Below are 21,073 nucleotides of genomic sequence, written 5' to 3'. Positions count from 1 at the left end.
AGTAAAAACTAACCTTATGCAGTCATTTCTGGGGAAGCAGTTGCCATCTGTTTGTACTTCTGCTGCTCTGACCTCAGAAGCCAAAAAACCTGACACTCTCTCCAATGTTTTGGTAGCTAGACCATGGCCACATGACCTTACCTCTTTATAGCAAGTCAGTGTTTTTGTCCAGGACTTGGGACCATGAGTTAGGAGTACAAAGCATGGAGACAGTTCAGAAATCATTTTGAAGTGAGGGCAGCAGCCTCCATTTCTTGAGCTAAGAAGCAGGTAAAGAAGCAGTGGTGGACTCTACAGTGCTGTAGACCAACCTCTTTTGGTTCTCTTGCTTCCCTATGAACAAGCTAATATCCTTCTATTAAACTTACTTTCCTCTGAGTTAGCTGGTTATCTTTTGTTGTCCACAAACAAAAACTTGATACAAATATTTAATTGATACAGATTGATTTAATTGATACAAATATTTAAGATGGGGCAAAATAGCAGTATATGCTGCCAAAACCTTCTACCCAGGAGGATACATATTTTTAGCGCTTTGGTGGCACAGATATGATTACGATACCATCCTTATCATTGACTTCCAGAATATTGTTTTGATCCAAAAGTTTTGAGTTTTACACACACATACTCTAGCTGAGATTAATATACCCATTATTAATTGATTTTAACACAGTATTGGCCAAACTTTTAATATACATGATGCAATAGGACATGACATAAAAGAAGCAGATGCCAAATGATCAGTGTTTATTTAAAAGCTTAAAGAAGAATATCTGTCTCTTTCATAAAAAAGTATTATGTGATAAAAATTTATTCTCAGTTACTCAAAATATCCAATAATATTATTATTTGATGGCAGACACTAGTGATTTGAATTATATCACTATTTTAAAGAAATGATTAACCTCATCAACAGAATTGTAAACATAAAACTTTTCTGTAGTTTTCTTCTTCCATAACAAAAATATGTGGAACTTTCTAGGCCAATGTTGTTAAAATCATTAACTAATGGGTATTTTAATCTCAGTCAGTGTATGTATAAGTGTACACAAAACTCAAAGCTTTTGGATCAAATAAAAACATTGTGTATTTGAACAAAAATCACTTAATGTAGATAATCCTTTAGGAACTAACTATAATCCAGTTTAGCATTTATTAGGACATTCTTTGTTATGCAAGCCGTAAATGGGCCATGGGAAAAAACTTACCATTCTATCTGGCAAGTGGGTACTTCTGCCCAGGGTTGAAATCTTGACTGAGGGATATAAAGACCCAGAAAATTCAGAATCCAGGGTAAAGGTTAAAAGCACGTGTTATGACATGACATAAAACAGATTCTTGTCTGAGGCCCAGGTCCACCCCCTTCTGTATATTGCACACATGTGTATTATATTGCTATTAACATCTTGAGTAAGTTATCACCTAACCTCCCAGATCTCAGTTTCCTCAATATCAACGTGGAAATAAAATTGCTATTTCTAATTTATACGCTTTTTTGAGGATTAAATTAGGTATTGAATATAGAATGTTTAACCAAATGCTTAACACATAGTAGATGCTGTGCAGCTGTTGGCTGTTATCAGTATTGGTGTTATTCTTTTGTTTCATCTGTCACTAATCTTTATTTTTCTTCCTGTTAATTTATTATTACAAGACAGTGACCACAATTTAAGAAGGTAAAATATAGTGAATATCTAAATAAAAAGATGGACCTTAATTGTATTTAAATAAAAGCCATTATACCTATTTGGAGCAATGAAAAGTGTCAAATTCAATGGTAATTATTCAGTGCTCCAGTGTACACAAGTGGGTTCACATGAGATAAGTTTCTGGAACTGTCAAGATTTAACACAATCAGGAATAATGAATATATTAATAATGAGTGTTTCTACCAGAGGACATTAATGCTGGCTGAAAACTATATGAATAGTAGTAACCGAGAATAAAAATTTTGGATCAGATATTATAGTTCTCTTGCAAATATTTTCTCTCAGGTAGCACAGCCACCAGGAATGAATTAAAATGAAGTATTTTTAAAGAGAAAGAACTGCTGACAAGCTAAATGGTATTAAGGAACATAGAATCAGGGAGAATTTCAATCTTTTAGTAAAATGAAATGAAAAAGGGAAAACCCAGAAAGAGGCTGGCCTCTTTAATAAATGTTGGGCTTCAACATTTATTATTAAAAATGCCTCAAGTGATCAGGTGAAATTGGCTACTTCCTGAAATATTTCTGGAAGGACCTTAAATAAACAGAAAATTATGGTCCCAGCTAGGGGGTAAAAGGCACTTTTGATAGGTAATTGACTCTGAAAGGCAAATATAATAAAGCTCTATTAGGCAAAGGGATGGCAGACTCATCACTATTTTTTTTTTTTTTTTTTAATTTTTGGCTGCATTGGGTCTTTGGCTGCCTTGGGGAACCTGTGTCCCCTGCATTGGTAGGCGGACTCTTAACCACTGCACCACCAGGGAAGCTGTGTTGCTGGGCGTGGGCTTTCTTTAGTTGTGGCAAGCGGGGGCTGCTCTTTGTTGCAGTGTGCGGGCTTCTCATTGCGGTGGCTTCTATTGTTGTGGAGCATGGACTCTAGGTTCGCAGGTTTCAGTAGTTGCAGCACGCAGGCTCAGTAGTTGTGGCATGTGGGCTCAGTAGTTGTGGCTCGCGGGCTCTAGAGTGCAGGCTCAGTAGTTGTGTCACACAGGCTTAGTTGCTCCGCAGCATGTGGGATCTTCCCAGACCAGGGATCGAACCTGCGTCCCCTGCATTGGCAGGTAGATTCTTAAACTCTGCGCAACCAGCGAAGTCCCTTTTTTTTTTATGACTGCTTTTCTTTTAGTCCATCCAAAACATTCCTCCATCCTCTTCCTTGTTCTTTCTCACTGAATAGAACTTTGTTGAAGCCCAAGTCTTCTTGTTAATCAGCAGAACTAAATACAAGGAGAGGAACTCACTATGTCCTGTAGAGTGCATTACACTCTCCCTATTCCAGATACTAGGGGCAAGGCTGGGTCCTCTCTAGTCCTGGCCAGGTACAGGGATACCTACTGAAGCACCAGGATCTCCTCCATCAATCTCCACCAAATCCAGGAAGTCTCCTAAAAGACAAGATCCACATCTCTTGGCTCAGGTTTTCCATCCACAGCAATATCAGCAAGCAGGACTCATGAGTCTGAAGACATACACAAATACTTGGAATATTTTTACTGGCTGCAACAAGTCCTGCAGAGAAACAAGAGACAAGGAGATTATCTAATGCCCATTTTCCACTTAAGATTTAACTTTCTTCCCCTGCTGACTCCTCGAAAACTTCAGTATGGTACTCCTCTTTTGTGTTAGCAATAATGCCCAAACTAGCTCTTTTCCATTTCCCAATTTATCATGTTTCAGTCTGAAAAGATTTTGTTTGTTTGTATAGTACCTGTAAAACAGAATATATTCCATGCATAGCTATACAACAAAACTCTTAGAATCTACATTTCCCAGAAACCAAATAATTTATCCCTTGTATAATAAAGTAAATTTATCTATGGAACAGTGCCACCAATTATGCCCTGTTTATAAGTTTTCTACCTTCTTATTAAAAAAAAATCTTTCTCTGTATCCTTCTCTCTTGATCAGCATATCATTATCCTTCATCAAGTATAAAGGTTTTATAGACATCAGTTCTTTGAATTCTTACATTAAACCTATGTACATGATGTTACAAATCCTTACAGAATAGTTACACACACACAAACACACATGCACTCACCCCTAGGGACATAAGCAGAGAAAAGAGTGGGCTAAGAAGTGATTGATAACTGTAAAGGTGAAAAGTTCTCTGTAAGTCTAAAAGTCTTTTTCTGATTTTTGTAAGTGAGGAAATTGAGAATAAGGGAAGTTAAGTAAATAAGTCTTCCAAGATCTGTCTGTAACTAAAAGACAGTGCTGGGATTTGAACTTATATTATTCTGATTCTAAAATCAATACTCTTTCCACTGCATCCTCATCAATATTTACAGATGGGCATCTGCTTGAATGTTCTCCAAGAAAAGAATGTAACATTAAGTCAGTCAATAGAATCTCAGGAAATAATGTCTCCTTAATTATAATGGAGGAATTTATCTTTTTATATTTTAAGCTACTTCTAGGTAGTTTCTTAGCAGATGTTTTCCCCCTGTGCATTAAGAATCCAGGCCGATTTCAAATTCAGTGACCTGTAATCTAATGTATAACCGGGAAAAATGAATTGCTAGTAAATTTCAAATTAGTTCTTCAATACTAGTTAAATGAATCCCCTCATTTTTCAAGACAGACTAATAATCAGAATTACAGATGGTCTGTATTCTGTTATTAATGTGAGGGACCTAATCACACACTAAAAATATAGTACATCAATGAATCTCCTTGGGAAATCAGAAAGAAATTGAGCATGTCCATTGCTGTCAGCCTGACCTTCAATATATGACAAGATGCCAAATTACTTAAGATTTCCAGAAATGAAGAGAAGTAAGGAAAGCATTTCAAAAAACAAAACAAAACAAAAAAACCCTCATTCCATAATTCAGAACGTGGCTTGTATAATGCTTAAAGTCTAGGAGTTATTTTGCATACCTACAGTGGTGGTTGAGAACCATATATCTATTCAAAAATCTCCAACCATAGTTGGAGAGGAGGGATCCAGTCTACTTGAGACACACAGTGAGTTCTGAGGAACAGAGTTCAGGAAGGAGTGAAAAGACTCCAATAATAGATAGGCTTCATAAAAGAGGATAGGCTTCCGACAAATATGTCTTCATGCTGTATCATTTATGTTCTCTGAATATTCCTCACATAGGTTTTTACATATACACTGTTTTTTAAAATTTTACCAAATTTTTTCTGATGGCAAAGATAACTATGTTGTCTTTCTTCATATGGTCAGGTTCTGTCTTCTTCCAAAAGCCACTAACTAAGCCATAAGGCAAATAAATTACTGCTGGAGCATCTGGAGTTTTCCTAAGATACCTTATTCTGAGGAAATTCTAAGAATTGATTTATTCTAATGAAGTATGAATCAAGTGTTAAAATGTACCTCAGTTATACCCCCTCTTTTTTTTATTTCTCCCATGGAGTTATACAAGCCTATAAAAGGGTTTATTATTATTATTGATAATATTGTTCGTGGAAATACTAGCCTATTAGACCAACAAATTATTTCAGATTTCTTATTTCCCTCCTCCTATTTTTTTCTTTATTTTTACTCATGCATGATCCCGAGGTTAACTTTCACTTGTGATGAACCCTTTCTCTTATTTGACCAAGATTCACCAATATGAAAATAAGATTTGGATTTTATTTTCTTAAATTATTATATAGATACAGACATAGGAAGATATATAGATAGATAGATAGATAGATAGATAGATAGATAGATAGATAGATCGATTGATCCTTTGGACTCACATCTTATCTCTGTTCCATGGCTGTAGGCATCTCAGTACCTCCATCTGTAAAATAAGACATCGTTATCTGATAGGGTTATCAGGAAGATTATACAAAATAATATGAGTAAATCACTTAGGCAAGGGGCAAGCACATCACTTGCCCCTTGTTTGAGCAACCATTCATCCATTCTCCTTGATTAATTCTTGAAATCAATATTGTCATCGAGTCTGTATGGGAATACATTTTTAAAATAAGTTAAAATAAGTTAAATAGGTATTTAGAAATATGTTCTATCCCAGTAATTCATGATATTTCTTAACCTCATCTGGTATCTTGAATCATACCTTGCCTTTGGCTTAACTTCGCTGAGCTTCCAGAATTTTCAGATCTCAAATTACAGGTCCTATAATTCTCAGGTTCTGAGATCCTCCCAAATTTAGATTCACTTAAAGCCCCTGGTAGAAAGAAGCCAGTATGTGCATGATCTTGTTAGAGACCATCGTGTTTGTTTCCCAGGCTCTTAGGATTAATATATCCTATTGATTAATACTAATAATAGAATCACTGGAGAATCCTCATATTTTTAGGAAGTGAAAGATGCATTCATATACGCAGCAGTGTCATATGATTTACACTCCAGAAGTCTGGGAGGCTGCTGGTATCAGCATCATTTTATAAATGAAGAAACCAAGACTATGAAAGACCACAAAGCTATTTAGTGACAAAGTCAAAGTCAAATCCAGGCTTTCAGACTCCAAATCCTTTGGAAAATCTTTTGATTCCATACAAGATTGACTTCCATAAACTTTTAGAACTGTCAAGACCCTTTAGAGATTCACAAGCTACACCTCCTTTTTTTTGTTTGTTTGCTTGTTTTGATTTTTGGCCAGTAAGAGAATTGAAGCCCAAAGAGCAAAAGTTCTTGTTTAGATTATATAACACTAATAAAACATTGAAGGTGTTTCTTCCTGATCATTTTTACATTTTCCGTAAGAAGTTGATCTCAAATCTTTCATGAGAAACATTTAGATAATTAGTCTGCACAAACTTCTGTTTTAATGACATAGTCTTTGAATTTCCCTGTCCGAAAGAGCATAACATTGGTTTATCTTTTTTTTTGGTTTATCTTTTAAAAAGTCTTAGTTTCATAGGGAAAAGTAGGTCATGATGCTAAAATATAGCATGTGAATAGCCTCATTTAATTTGTCCTTCTGTAACTGCCTTCTTTCACTTAGCATAATTTCTTCAAGGTTTGCCTATGTTAGAACATATGACAAGATTTCATGATTTTTTAAGGCTGAATAAAATTCCACTGTATGTATATACCATGCTTTTTTGTTCATTAAGCCATTGATGGACATTTGGATTGTTTCCATCTGTTGTGTGTAATAATGTAATAGTGCTGCCGTGAACATGAGAATTACAAATATCTCTCCGAGATCCTGATCTCAATTCTTTTGGATACTGCATGATTCTATTTATATAAGGTATCTAAAGTAAGCAAAATCTTAGAAGGAGAAAGTAGAATGGTGGTTGCTGGGTGCTGGGGGGAAGGGAGAAATGGGGAATTGTTCTTCAAAGGGTATAGAGTTTCAGCCATGCAAGATGAAAATGTTCTAGAGATCGGCTTTACAACAACGTGCATATGGTTAACAGTACTGTACTGTACACTTAAAAATTTGTTAAAAAAGGTAAGGAAAAATCTCCTGACCATCAGTCAACTTAAGTTGTTGTGAAAGCTATCTATAAGGCTAAAATTCTATTTTATTTAAGTAATATGTTTTAAAGAAGATATAAGAGATTGCTTATGTATCATGTAATTGATGCATTTTAAAAGGTTAAATCATATCTTTAATACTAGTTATGAGTAAACATTTATATCTACCTCAACCTCTGTGTATGTTTATAGCCAATTTTGACCTTCCCATCAGTCACTGTAGAGGTCACAGGCAATGGGCCATAAGTGTCCATCATCCAATGGGAACTGTCAATCCAATCATTTTGAAGTAAGCTTAGGAATACACTTAATAAGTGGAATAATCATTTTTCTGTCCTCTTCTTCGGCTTGTCTTTCTAGACATATGTTAAATAAGTTTTCAATCATTGCCAGAAATCCTAAGGAGGTGAAATTCATTTGTTATGTTATCTTAAGGGTTGTTGAAGGAGTTTTAATGTCATCTGCTGGAACAACAGCTGAATTCAGGGATGTTACATAACAGTCCCAGCATAATATGTATTGGATAACAAAGTCAGATGTAGGCTGAGTATGATAAAAATAAGTGAACTCATGTTGTAACCTGATACTGAATTCAATCTTTGGTTTGGATGTAACAGAATCTGTTTTATTTTCGTTTGAGTAGTCATCATCCTTACCTGCGTTTATGGTTTTGTGTTATTAGATATATGCCAGATTTACACTGAAGCTATTTATTATAAACGCTATCTATGTACTGTAAATATTTAAAAGTGTACACACAGAAGTTATAAATGTAAGTCCAAACTGTTCTACGTATAGTAGCCAAGGAGTCAGGTCTCTAATACTAACTTTCTGTGTTAGTAAATTCTTGTTCCTAGGTTTTGATTTCTTGTTTGTAAATGGAAGAAACATGAGCAGACTGTTTTTAAGGCCTGTACTAGAGCTAAGCTGTTCCAATAAGACATTACATTTTATTGAGCCCCATGTGCTGAGCCCTGGACTGGATATTCCACACACATCTTAATACCACAATAGCCTTGTGAGAAAGGTAGCGTTATAGTGTCCTATATCAGAACAGTAATGGGAATTCTCCAAAAATCAACAACTGATACATAACAAAGTGAGAATGTACATTCAGGCCTGCCTACAAAATCCAATTCTTTCTAAGTCAAATTTCTACTCACTACATGCACCAAGAGTTGGAAAATTCCATGATTTTGTTCCCATCCTATCCTCTTATGGAATAGAAAGTGTTTCAGATATTAAAACAGATATTAAGAGATTATAAAACATCTATTTTAATCTTGAACTCAAACTTAAAAATTGAAGAACACAAGTGAAGAGGTTCTTGGGCAAGATCCTTCTGGAAATCTCTCCTAACATTCTTGTAGGCAGTGTGCACTTCTACTTCTAGTTAATCCTGGCCATCAGCATGAGGGCTATTTTCAGTTTCTGTAATTTTTAAAATCCCTTTCCAGCCAGAAATCCAGCTAGAAATGCTCCCAACTATCCACCTGAGTTAGAGCACTCAGCAGAGACCAGAAATTATATTCTCTGGCACTGTGTTACCTTTCCCTCCCTCACTTTTTCTGCTGCAGTGAAAAATGATTCATACAAAGGGAACTGGAATAGTAAAAACAGAAAGAAACCATGAGAAAGACTGCTTAACAATTTTCCAGTCATGGCTGGGGATGAAGAAATTGAAAACAAGCCAAGGATGCTTTCTTTTCAGCCATGCCCTAGAAATCATTTTGGTTTCAGAACAAGAAAATCACTTCCATGAAGGAGAGCTACAAGGAGTCTGTGAGATCACATTTCTTTTCCTTGATCAGGAAGAGAACTGTTGTGAAAGGATCAGGTAGTCCCTGAAGAAGCCCCTGAAAGAAACTGATTATAAGAAACATGAAATACATTGTCTCTCTCCTCACCCACTCCCTTGCTGCCTCCACCATCAGCTCCAGGGTCAGTGCAAAAGGCATTTGAGTTCTATGAGAGATGTATTCAGTAACAAAAGAACAAGACTGAGCCTTGATAATTCAGGAAAATGAAACTTTGAGAAGGTTAAGCTTGCCATTTCTGGAAGCAGGCTTTCCTTCCAGAATATACATGAAAGTCCTGGGGACGTCTCTCTTTGTACTCCTAACAGAGAAAGCACTTTACTTTCGCCAAGTTGGATTCTCATTACTTTTTTCCATTCTCTCCCCTAATCTCAGGGTGAGAGTGGGAAAAAAAAAAGAAAAGAAAAGAGAAGAAAACACAAAGTGTTCCTTATTTAGCATCATAGGGATTCCTTTTGTGTGTTTGAATCATTATTGTACTGAAAAAATGCCCACTCCACCACTTAGAGTAAGAAAATGCTGTTGCTGCCTTTCCCATTTATGCCACAACCATCTCCCCCACCCCCAAGTTATCAGTGCAATTGTAAGTGTATACTGATTTGTTAAATTCAGTTCTTGCAGTAGCTATTTCAAATATCACTGATTTTGCTTTAAAAACATTTCCCCACGAAGAGCAAACTCTCAGACTCACTGAGTTATTCATGGTTTAGAAATAAATTCTTTATGATAACATCTAAAATGTGTTGCCAAAAAAACCCTGGGGTACAAGATTAATGTGTGCAGGAGGAGTTAGAGTGAATTAGGAACATTTACCAAAATCACTTACTGTGAACCTGTACAGTTCCAAAGTCTTGCCAAGAGTCTATAAATATTATGTCCTTACTACTGAGAAAGAGCTATTGCTGGTGCTGCATTGGAGAATGAAAGAGGGCCAAGTTGGATGTCTAGTTATTCTTCTCTAGCACAGTAAGGACTTCAGATTAGGTGAAATGGCTTATAGAAAAGAAGTTGACTGGAAGCACTTACACAAAGAATCCTGGGGAGGAGATATTTAATTATGTCATCTATGAGAAGTATAAGCATTGGGTGGTAATGATAGAAAACTTGGGAAGATCAAATAAAAGTCTTAGGCATCTGGCTAAACACACTTTGGTATATCCATGCAAGGGAATACTAATCAGCAATAAAAAGGAACAAACTACAGATAAATTCAACAGGTTGGATGGACTTCAGGAGCATCATACTGAGTGAAAAATTACAGTCTTAAAAGGTTACATGTTTCATGATTCCATTTATGTAATATTCTCAAAATAACAAAATTATAGAAATGGGGAGCAGGTCAATAATTATCAAGGATTAGGTAAGAAGGGGAGAGTGTGAGTATAAAGGGGGAGCACAGGGAAGTTTCTTAGTGCTGACAAGACAGTTCTGTATTTCTATTCTGCAAATCATTCAGGTGATAAAATCTCATAGAACTATATACACAGACATACAAAAAAACAATTAGGACATACAAAAACAAATGAAATCCAAGAAAGGTCAGTTAATTGTATTGCTCCAATATCAATTTCCTTCTTTGGATAATATGCAATAATTATATAAGGCGTTATCATTAGGAGAAGCTGAGTGATGGGCACAGGGAACCTTTATTTATTGTCTTTGCAATTTCTTATGAGTCTATAGTTATTTCCAAATAAAAAGTTAAAGAATAATTCTCAGGAGGTATTTCTCAGAGCCTGTATGGATTGATTCATTCATTAATATAAAAAACATTTTTTCTTTTTTTTTCTTTGCTGACCACCTATTTTTATGTGAAAGTTCTGAATGTACAGAGAGAGGGCATGATAAAATCATAATCTAATCAGAAGATACTAGTGGGACCAATGGATACACAAATGAAAATTTAAATTATACAGTATAATACAAGCTTGTACTGTGTAATGTACAAAAAAGATTTTTTGAGCACAGAGGAAGTTGTGAACATTCTCTACCTGAGGGATTAAGGAAAGTTTCATAGAAGTGTGATATTTTTGTTTGACAGTTAAGACAATAGTTTGTCAGGTGGATGGGGGTTGTAGCATTCCTTTAAACTGAATCTGTGCATTTTATCTCAATGAAGAGACGCTCCACAGTTTACTTAGAAAAGTGATCATATAGCCTTTCAGAGACTCAGCCATTTGCTGTCAAGCTGCCATCCCTGGTGAAATTGCCCCTAATTCCAGAGCAGTTGGAACTATGGAAGTGAAAGTTGTTTCACTGTAACACGTTTTCTTCTTCCATAACAACCTTTTGACATAATTTTCCTGTTTTAACATCAGTATTAGTACAGTTCTCCAGAGAAACAGAATAAATAGGATATATATAGAGAGAGTTAGAGAGCCAATGGTGTAAATCCAGTCTGAGTCTGAAGGCTTGAGAACCAGGAATGATGATGGTGTAAGTCCCAGTCGAAGTTTAGGAGAAAACCAATGTCCCATCTCAAACGCTCAGTCAGAAAGCAAACTCAACCTTCCTCCATCTTTTAGTTCTATTCAGGCCTTCAATGGATTGTATGATGCCCAACAACATTAGGGAGGGCCATCTGCTTTACTCAGTCCCCCAACTGAAATGCTAATCTCTTCTTGAAACATTCTTAAAAACACACCCAGAAAAAAACGTTTAACTAGATGTCTGCACATTCTGTGGCCCAGTCAAGTTGACATATAAAATTAACCATAATACCATCTGATCAGATAGGGTATATTTACCTCCTTCTCCTCAAAGAGAGAAGCAGTTAGTGAATATTGAATAGTATCAGGTCTATGTGGACTTCGTCAACTTACTACTTCACCACAGGTTCTTCTTAAGAAGATCACAGATAACAAGGACATATAAGGGAAAGGATGATAAAAATGTCTTCCTTGACCTCTATGTATACCTGAAAATTGGGGAGATTGTATATGGACAGAACAATGTCACACTCAGAGACTGGAGGAAAGGACAATCATAACTTTCTCCCCTTTCTTTTTTCCCACCCATGATAAGGAACACCTGGAGAGAGAGAGTCCTATTCAAAATAGAACTAAAAAGAAATTGAAAGGGCATTAAAAGAGCTGGAGTGTGATTTTTTTTTTTAACCAGCTTCATTCACTTTATTTTTCTCATATAAAATTATGTGGTGGCTACAGCAGGCACCTGCGTCCTCTGCATGGAAACTCTGGTGGGGGTCTTTACAAGATGGTCAGTGAATTCATGATACAGAGACTTGGTGAACACTGTCTCTTTCCAGAGATCAGGAGTGAGATAACTGTAGGTCTTGGAAATGGCATCAAAAGTGGCCTTGGCGAAATTGCCCAGGGTGGTGGTGCAGCCCCTGGCAGAGATGTAGCGGTTGTCAATTCCAGCCATTATCAGTAGCTTCTTGGGCACAGGGGCTAAGACAATGCCCGTGCCCCTGGGGGCAGGGATGAGGCACACCAGCATAGAGCCACAGCGGCCATTCACCTTGCAAGGGATGGTATGGGGCTTGCCAATCTTGTTCCCCCAGTAGCCTTGCTGCACTGGGACGATGGAGAGCTTGGCTTGAATGATGGCCCCACGGATGGCAGTGGCTTACCTCCTTAGAGCACTTGACACCCAAACCACATTGTCCGTTGTAATCCCCAGTGGCAACAAATGCCTTGAACTTGGTCCGATGGCCAGCACAGGTCTGCTTTTGCACAGGCATAATCTTCAAAACCTCATCCTTGAGGGATGCCCCCAAGAAAAAGTCAGTGATCTCAGATTCCTTGATGGGTAGAGAGAAGAGATAGATCTCCAGGGACTTGATCTTCATGTCCTTGACCAGGCGGCCCAGCTTGGTGACAGGGAGCCTCTCCTCGTCCTCGGCCTTGCCTCTGTGAGCTCCGTGGCCTTGGCCCCGGCCCAGGACCCCTAGGCTGAAGCCTCTGAGGAAGCCACCTCGGCCTCCCATTCCAGGGCCCCCAGGGCCTCCGGACCCTCCCGCAGCACCAGCGTCATCCGCCGTTTGGTGTTTTTATGGATAAGAAATTGAATGTGATTCTTGAAAGACTCGGTGCTGCCTGGAGATTTGACTGTAGGTAGGCCAATTCTTACCCCACTCTCCCACACACATACATAAAACAGACATAACATGAGCAACGTATAAGAGCACTTAAGAAAATTATAGGACAAGAGAAAAGGAGGAAATTAGAAGTGAGTGGGGAGAAACTGAGATATTTTGCATGCGTATTTTGTGCCAGCCTCTGTGTTTGGCTCTATCTCAAATCCTACCTGCACTAGTGTATCAAATGGAACAGGACCCATTTCAAACACACCCTGCTGGTTTCCAACTGTGTTAGCATCTTAGATGAAGAAACATATCTTCTTTCAGTGTTGCCCATCTCACCATGTTTTCACACAGCAGAGTAACCTTTCTCAAAAGCAACCTGAAGATAACACTGCACCCCCTACTTGAAACCACTCAATAACCTTCAAAGCCCTTGATAAAGTTTAAGATATTAGGCTAAGTTTACAAGGCTCTTTGCGATTTGGTACTGCTTATTCTCAGATTTTATCGCTTTTTTCTCCTATCTCTCAGAGTTTATTTTCTCTTTGTTCTCAGATTTTATCTCCATCTTCTTATCATTCCAAGTAAACATAGACACTCCACATTCATGAAAATATATCTTCTCTCAGATCTTCTCATGTACCATGTGCCATTCACACATGAAGATCCATCAGTCTGTAAAAGCTTCCCCAAATAGTCCACTGCCTACTCCTATGCCCACCGTCTCTGAATGCACAGTTTATATTCATCCTTCAGGTCTCACATCCAAATACAAGTCCAAAGCCCTTCTTAGTGCTCTCTAGTTCCTCGTACGTATTTGTCTTAAACTTATCTCTGAGTTTCTGCACATGTAGAGAAATTGTTTTTGCCTATTTTATTCTTCGCACCTGGCATAGTAACTGACCTATGATAGCCTCCCCCAAATTGTATTTCAAATCAAAGATTTTCAGTGGCTCAAGAAGATACATTTATTCTGAAGTCATACCAAAACATAAAGTGCCCTAAGTATTGAATGATTCTGACTGACAACACTGGGGAAGTGACTGTCAGTGTGCACATACACACACATACACACACATATATGATAATAAGCGATTTCAGTGATTAAGCGCTTGGGAGTCACCAACAACTTCCTGAGGTCGCATGTCCACAAGTAGAAGTGTTTTTGCACTTGTAAGTTGGAAATGCACCCATTCATTCATTCAATCATTCATTCATTTATCCACATCTACTTTGTGATCATATTAAGCTTGCCCCAAGGACCAAAAATCAAAGATATATTTCATGATTTCAAAGTGCTCAAAGCTCAGTGGAAAAAGAAAAGTATTATGAAGTCAAAAAGATACAAAATAGTAGGAGATGAATCATCAGTCTTCCACCCTCAAGAAGCTATGTCCTCAGTGGTGATGTACAGCATGTAACTTTTATCTGTGTCCAGAAATAAAAAGCTGATATCAGCATTGCAGAAGATGTGTTCTCCTCAGTTATAGTAGATATATTTGAAAATGCTTTTGTTTTACTTTTGTGTCCCTGGAACTATGGGTTCTCCGTTTTCTGCAGTCATTCAAGATCTCACCCCCGGTTATTCCGTGAGGAAAGGGATGGGATAATGAATGTGTCAGAACATACAAGTCCAGTTCTGGAAGTGCTGATAGCTGACTCTGTGACCTTAGGCAAGTTGCTTCTCTTCTCTTGGTCTTGGCTATTTTCTTTATATAAATCTAGACATAGATCAGGATGATTAAATGTGAGGTTGTAAATAAATGTAAGCTTTATTGCCTAAAGAAAGTGTTCAACAAAATTGGAAGACTTTTTTCCACTTGGAATAAAGTTTAAAACATCTAGGGACCTTTGTTGATATTTGTATTTGTAATTTTTAAAAAAATCTTGGGACAAAATCCTCTTTCTTTGCTCTTTTCTGATATGAATTTTTTGGCATCAGTGCCTTCAGAATCCTTTGTCCCTTGTCCACAGAATTGCATGCATTTCCCAGTAATTCTCCATTTCTACTCCATGGCCACTTGTTGTCCAGATATTTCTCTCTGATGTTCCTATAATGGGAAATATAACACAATAATCAACACATTTGTCCTCAGTACAGAGAACTTTTGAATGCTGCTTTATTTCAAGCATAAACTTTAAAAAGTTTGGGAGACTCTGGAACACAGTGGAAAAAATCTAGAGTGGACTAAGAGAAGACAAGCAAGCAATATATTATGTGAACACATCTAATTCAAAATTCTCAGACTCTTTTTTCCAGAAAGAACATTGTCATGATTTTTTAAAAAAGAAAGAAAAAGAGCTATGTCTGGCTTTATTATTCACAGACTCTGTAAAGTTGGTTGTTTCTTTGGGCCTTAGTTTCCACAACAACAACAAAAAATGAATATTGGAATAAAAGAAAGCCTGTTTTTGTAAGCTTGAATTTTTATGCCAAAATTACTTGCATATATATGAAATATAAATCTAAAAATATATATACTTATGCATGCTTATATGTATATTATTATGTATAAAACAAAACAGACAAGTTTGACTAAACCAGGGTTCTGGTGCCAAAGCCAAAATCACTGGGCATCTTTTTCCAATGTTGAGCCCATCCAAAAATACCTATATGAGTATGTGTGCACACATGCACTCTTTTGCACACACATACACACACACACATATACACGAAATCAGGTTGTAGAGTCAAATTTTATATAAATATTTGAATTGATTATGATAAAAAGACTTACAAAGGTGTAAAAGCAATCACTTAAAATTATAGTTTCCATAAATGTCATTAATCTTACTAGATGTTGACAAACTGCTTTAAAATGCATTGATTCATATGTCTACTACGAAGTGTAACTGTGAATCTTAGCCAGTGATTAGAATTATAGCGTTTTTATTAATTTATTCCAGTCTTACAGACATATATCCATATGTCACTATTTTCATTGACTTAACTACTAGAAAGGTAGATAAACTCTTCATATACCTGTTGAACTCTTCTTTTTTTTTCTTTTGTGAATTGTCTTCAATACTCTTGTTGCATTTTTCTATTTAGTGTATAGTATAGATATAGTGAATCTTAGGTACTGCAAATACTTCTTTCCAAATCTGTTGTTTTGTCTGTTTCCTTTTTTATGGTATGTAAATCAGTAAGATTTATAATTTCTATCTTGTCAAATAGGGCTTAATTTCTAGTTTTTCAGATGTAATGGTTATACATGAAGTTCTTAAAAGGGCCTACAGTGCTCTATGTGACCTGATTCAATTCTCTCTCTCAATCCCCCTCCCCCACCCCACTCAGTTTCTTGTAGCCACATACCTACCTTGCTTTTCCTTAAAGACCCAAGGCACACTCCCACATTAGAACCTTTATATCAACTCTTGCCTTTGCTCAGGGTTCTCTGGTCCAAGGAATCTGCCTGAATGATTAGTTCACCTTCCTCAAGTCTTCGCTCAAGTGCCACATTTTCAGTCCTATCTTTTGGCATTAATTAGTATTGTAATCTGACCTACTCTCTACCCACCCACTCTGGCTTCAGCATTCACAGCTTCTCTTTCACTGCTTTATGCTCTTTATTCCTTTTTTTCTATAGCATTTGTTATTTCCTGACAAAATCAATCATATAATTGTTTATTTTGCTTGTTATTGTCTGCTACTTATTAAACATGGAGCTCTGTGTTTTGTTCATTTATGTGCCTCAAACACCTAGCATAAACAAGGTGCAGTAAATATGTAGGAATGAAGGATGCATTGTCTTTCTAGTTTTACATGTGAGTTTTTTTACATCATTTTGTTATTATCATTATTTTTACATTTAGGTTTGGTCTCTATCCTAAATGGGCTTTATTTTTTCTGCATAGTATAGCAGAGTGGTCCACTTTTATTAACTTCTAGATGGATAGTGGTTGTTCCAGCTTTATTTTATAAATAGCACACTTCTCTTTCCTCTAAATTAAAATAACATCTCTATTATACCTTAAATTATGGTACATATTTAAAGCCAAGTCTGGATCTTCTTTTCTTTTTCCATGACCTTTTTTTCCCCATCCAGTGTTATACTGATTTGATTAAGGTAGCTTGAGAGTATGATCTCTCCATTTAGAACTGTACCCCCTTTGCATGGGCAATTTCCCCCTACCTTGCTTAATTTTCCACTTCTAACACACTTTTCAAGTTATAGCCTACCATACAATTTTACTTATTGTGTTAATGGATTATATTTCCTTTATCCTCTCTAGAATATGTGTTTAATGAGGTCAAGGGTTTTGTTTCTTTTGTTAACTTATTTATCCCTATGTGTCAAGAAGGACAAATATATGGGCATTCATGCCCAATAATACCTTTAGAAATGAAAAAGTCGATTTTGATTTCTAGAAGTGCATTGTTACAACAGAAAAAGACTATTGTTAAATGTATTTCTTCATCACCTTACCAAATATTGCATTAATTCTGGTATAATATTTTAAGATTCTCTAGGTAAGCAGTCACCTCACCATCAAAACAAGAGATTATTTTAATCTCTTCCAAGTGTTTTATCTTTTTAAAAAAATTTTCCTTCTTATCTTATTTGTTGGAACCTCAATATATTGTTGAATAATACTGGGTATAGTGAATATTCCTGCACAGTGTCTGCGTCAGTGTGTGTCACCTGGTTAACACTCCATAAATCTCTGTTGAATGAAATTTGCTGAAGGAAACCATTTATTATATAATGCTAAATCAAAAGTAAAGCATAAAATGCCGTGTGGAAGAAACCAGTCAAGAAAGAGTACAACCTGTCTAATTCAAATTTTATGAAGTTCAAGAACAGGCAAAATTAATATATTGGTGATAGACATCAGAAGAGTGGTTTCTCTGGAGAGGGTGTTGACTGGGATGAGCAGGAGTTCTGGGATGTTGTGCTGCAAATGTGCCTAGAATAGTTCCTGACATACAGTAGGATGTTCATTATATATTTATTGAATGAGTGAATATACTTGAAGCGCACTAAAATTCTCACAATGGGCTTAAGTATCACTTGGAAGCAGATTTCGAGTGTCTTCTACCTCTGATGGAATTGTGTTTGCATCTGCCAAGATAGGGTGTGAATGAGCATTGGGGCATTCTCTGAAAGAAAAGTCCTCTTTCTTAGCTCAAATGGCAAGTCGTGTAGCACAGCAGAAAAAAATGGATGATATTTAATGTCTGGAAGATTCACTTGGAATCCTGATTTCACCACATTCTCTTTTTGTGAAGTTTGCCTGGCTGCCCATATATTCAGAGACCAATTTTCTTCGTCTGCAAAACAGAAATGTTTCTGAAATTGAGTGAGATGATAGTACTCAGCCTCTACTAAGCATTCACTACATGCCACCCTCTATGCTAAGAACATTGCATATGTTACCACATTTCTTTTGTGTGAAATATGTGAATTACTTAGCATAGAACTCAATAAATATGCATTTCTCCTCTATGATGATTGAACTTTTAAGACCCCTCCAATTAGCTTTCTATATGTTTATATTACCTAATTTCTTTTCTTTACATTTTGTAAATTATTCTAGACGGTACTTTGCTGCCCTTTCCCTAAAGACTTTAAATTCCATTGCCTTCTTGAGTTGCATAAATTCATTGGATTACCAAATTTTAGTGTGGTGATGGCATGTAATCTTTTCCAAAATAAATATGGTATTATCGCTGGTCAAGGGTCATCTGAAAGCTTTAGGATACTTTGGGTGAAGTAGAATTGTTTTCTTCTGATACACCAAATTCCATTTTTTGACAACCCTCTGCCTTTCAGTCATAGATTTTTGTTTTGTTCTCTGAAACAGCATAGTTCTCTGACAAGCTTGAGATAGGTGAATATCAAAATCCCCATGAATATATCACACATAAAACAAGTAAGGTGACAATAGCACTATTTTATAAATGTAAACTTTGGAAGGAGTGGCATATTCGATTTAAGATTTCTTGAATCAGCAAAGGGAGTGGAATTTGGAATAGATTCTCATGGAGAATAAGAACGGTTGAGTAAAGAAGGGTAGATGGATTTCTGGGCTTCCAGGGACTTATGCCAACCTAGGAGCTGCCTTGGTTAAGAGTGTGGAGAAGCAATGTTTGCAGAAGAGATTCCATAAAAGAGGGAGAGAAATATTGATGGAGGCTTCTTCCTGAAATGTGGGTTTAAGAAAGGTCACTGGTTGAATGGGCGGGTGCAAGGACTTAACTTGAATCACATTAGCAATGTCAGAACAAGAAGGAGTTGATGCCCCTTTAGTTTCACCTAAATTTATCCATAGCGATATTTGTGGAGTGTCCACTCTATGCCAAGCTCTATGCTAGGTCTTTCCAGGAGTTATTGCATTTACTATTCAGAGCAGCCTCTGAGTTAGGGATTACAAACCCAGATGAAGAAATTGAGGCTAAGGGAGGTGAAGTGGAAGAAATGAGAAAAAACATGTATAAAAACTTTTTCCTCCTCTGGAACACAAATGAGAATGAGGCATGCGTTTTTAAAAAGTACTACGATTTCTCTGTCCACCACCCCACCCCACCAGCTTTTTTTAATGTCCCCGAAAGGCTGGGATTAGGAATCCTCCCACAGCTCATCTCTCTTGAGAGCTTTCCTAACACTGCTTCGGATTAAACTAACTGATTAGACCCAATGGCATAAGGCACAGCTTCTGTCCTTTGAGAAAGAACAAATAAGAATGAAGTGTTAGATTGCAAAGTAATTATATATTCTGTTCAAGTGTCAACCATCTGTTGCAGTTGTTTAAAAAGCAGACGTAAGTCAACTGTTGAGGTGAGATGTTTACCATTGCAAACACACAGTAAGTTTACGACACTAATAGAGATTCGTTGTTCTACCATGTGCCTGGAAGCTGCAGTGGGATTCTGCTGATGTCTTGGGAAGCCCACCTTCCGGTGAGGGTACAGGTCATAGCTCCAGGTAGCTGATGATTAAGTACTAGTCTTAAGTATTTCAGAACTGGAAAGCCTTCTTAAAGGATCAACATTCTGTTTACAGATGGAAAAACTGAGATAAGTGAGGGCAGGGAACTGCTTATTTTATACTTAAAATTTCAGTGCTTATAGTTTTCTGTGGAAATTTTACGTTTGCACATAGGGTTCTCCCTCAGGTGTATTAAGTCCCTAAAGGAAGGGACACAATTGTCCCTATGTTAGCTGCATAGACTAGTACCCAAACATCACAGTGTCTAGGATATGTTGTAAAAAATAGTTGTAAGATGGGTGGAGGTTTTTCTAACAAGGCCAAAAAGCACAGAGAATGTGCACACCCCCTTAGCTCCAGAGTCTTGCCTTTCTTTGCCTTATCAGTTTCTTCATTGAATAAGCTGAACGTTCTGCCAAACTGTGGCTTCTGATAATTCTCTTCAATGAAAACAACTGGAATTAGACTGCAAGTTAGTCTCAGTTTACATTACAGGAGTCAATTTAAACACAACTATAAAGAATACTGCCCAAACAAGGAAAACCACTTTTCTTTTGACATAGCTCACTCTGTTTCTGAGTGAATGAATAAATCCTTTTGATAGAAGTGAGTTTTGACCTTTTGTATTATTGGGTAAATCTAGTCTCCAGGACAGTCAGTGGAGAACGTTATAGACATCATGGACAGGGCTGTCCCCAGCCCAGTTTCATTGGCATCTGCAATTAGGCTGTGGAAGTGCAAGTCATTCTTTGACATTGCTGACTTGGGATCATCCACCAGGGATGGGGACTTTACAATCAGCCTATCACATTGCACAAAGTTAGTTCTCTTTCATTGATTTTAAGTGTGCCATTTTGTAATTCTGTAATTTGTTTCTAGCTTTGCCATCACTAGTAACACATCCCTGGACAACTTCCTTCTCTCTCTGTTGATCTTCCAATGTTGTTAAGAGATTTAATCTTCTCTTTGTGATTCAGAATTGCAAAATCCCTTCACTTATTCCTCACCAGACTTATTATCCAGACCATGGGACCTATTCCTGTGGAAACATTCCAGTTGTCAGTGACTCTATTAAAACGAAATGTTCAGATTCAGCCAATGGAATTTGTGAGGAATATTTAATTGTGCTAATAGCACTCCTTATCTAAGTTC

General features: G+C 36.9%; 1 protein-coding gene and 1 long non-coding RNA gene across 2 annotated transcripts in view; one reads left to right on the top strand and one right to left on the bottom strand.

Moving 5' to 3' along the window:
• Positions 1-21,073, top strand: part of LOC307179511 — a 490,390-nt gene that overhangs the window by 89,660 nt on the left and 379,657 nt on the right. The gene's annotated exons all lie outside the window — the stretch shown is intronic.
• LOC307179083 (small ribosomal subunit protein uS5-like) lies at positions 12,092-12,950 on the bottom strand (the record flags this gene model as incomplete). Its single annotated transcript, XM_079907853.1, is given in 2 exon segments — positions 12,092-12,532; positions 12,534-12,950. Coding segments are annotated over 2 exon segments (858 nt in total), but the record flags the coding sequence as incomplete, so codon positions are not given.

Source organism: Stenella coeruleoalba, assembly GCF_951394435.1.
Source record: "Stenella coeruleoalba genome assembly, chromosome: 20".
NCBI lineage: Eukaryota > Metazoa > Chordata > Mammalia > Artiodactyla > Delphinidae > Stenella > Stenella coeruleoalba.
This window is presented reverse-complemented; position numbering and strand designations above follow the sequence as displayed.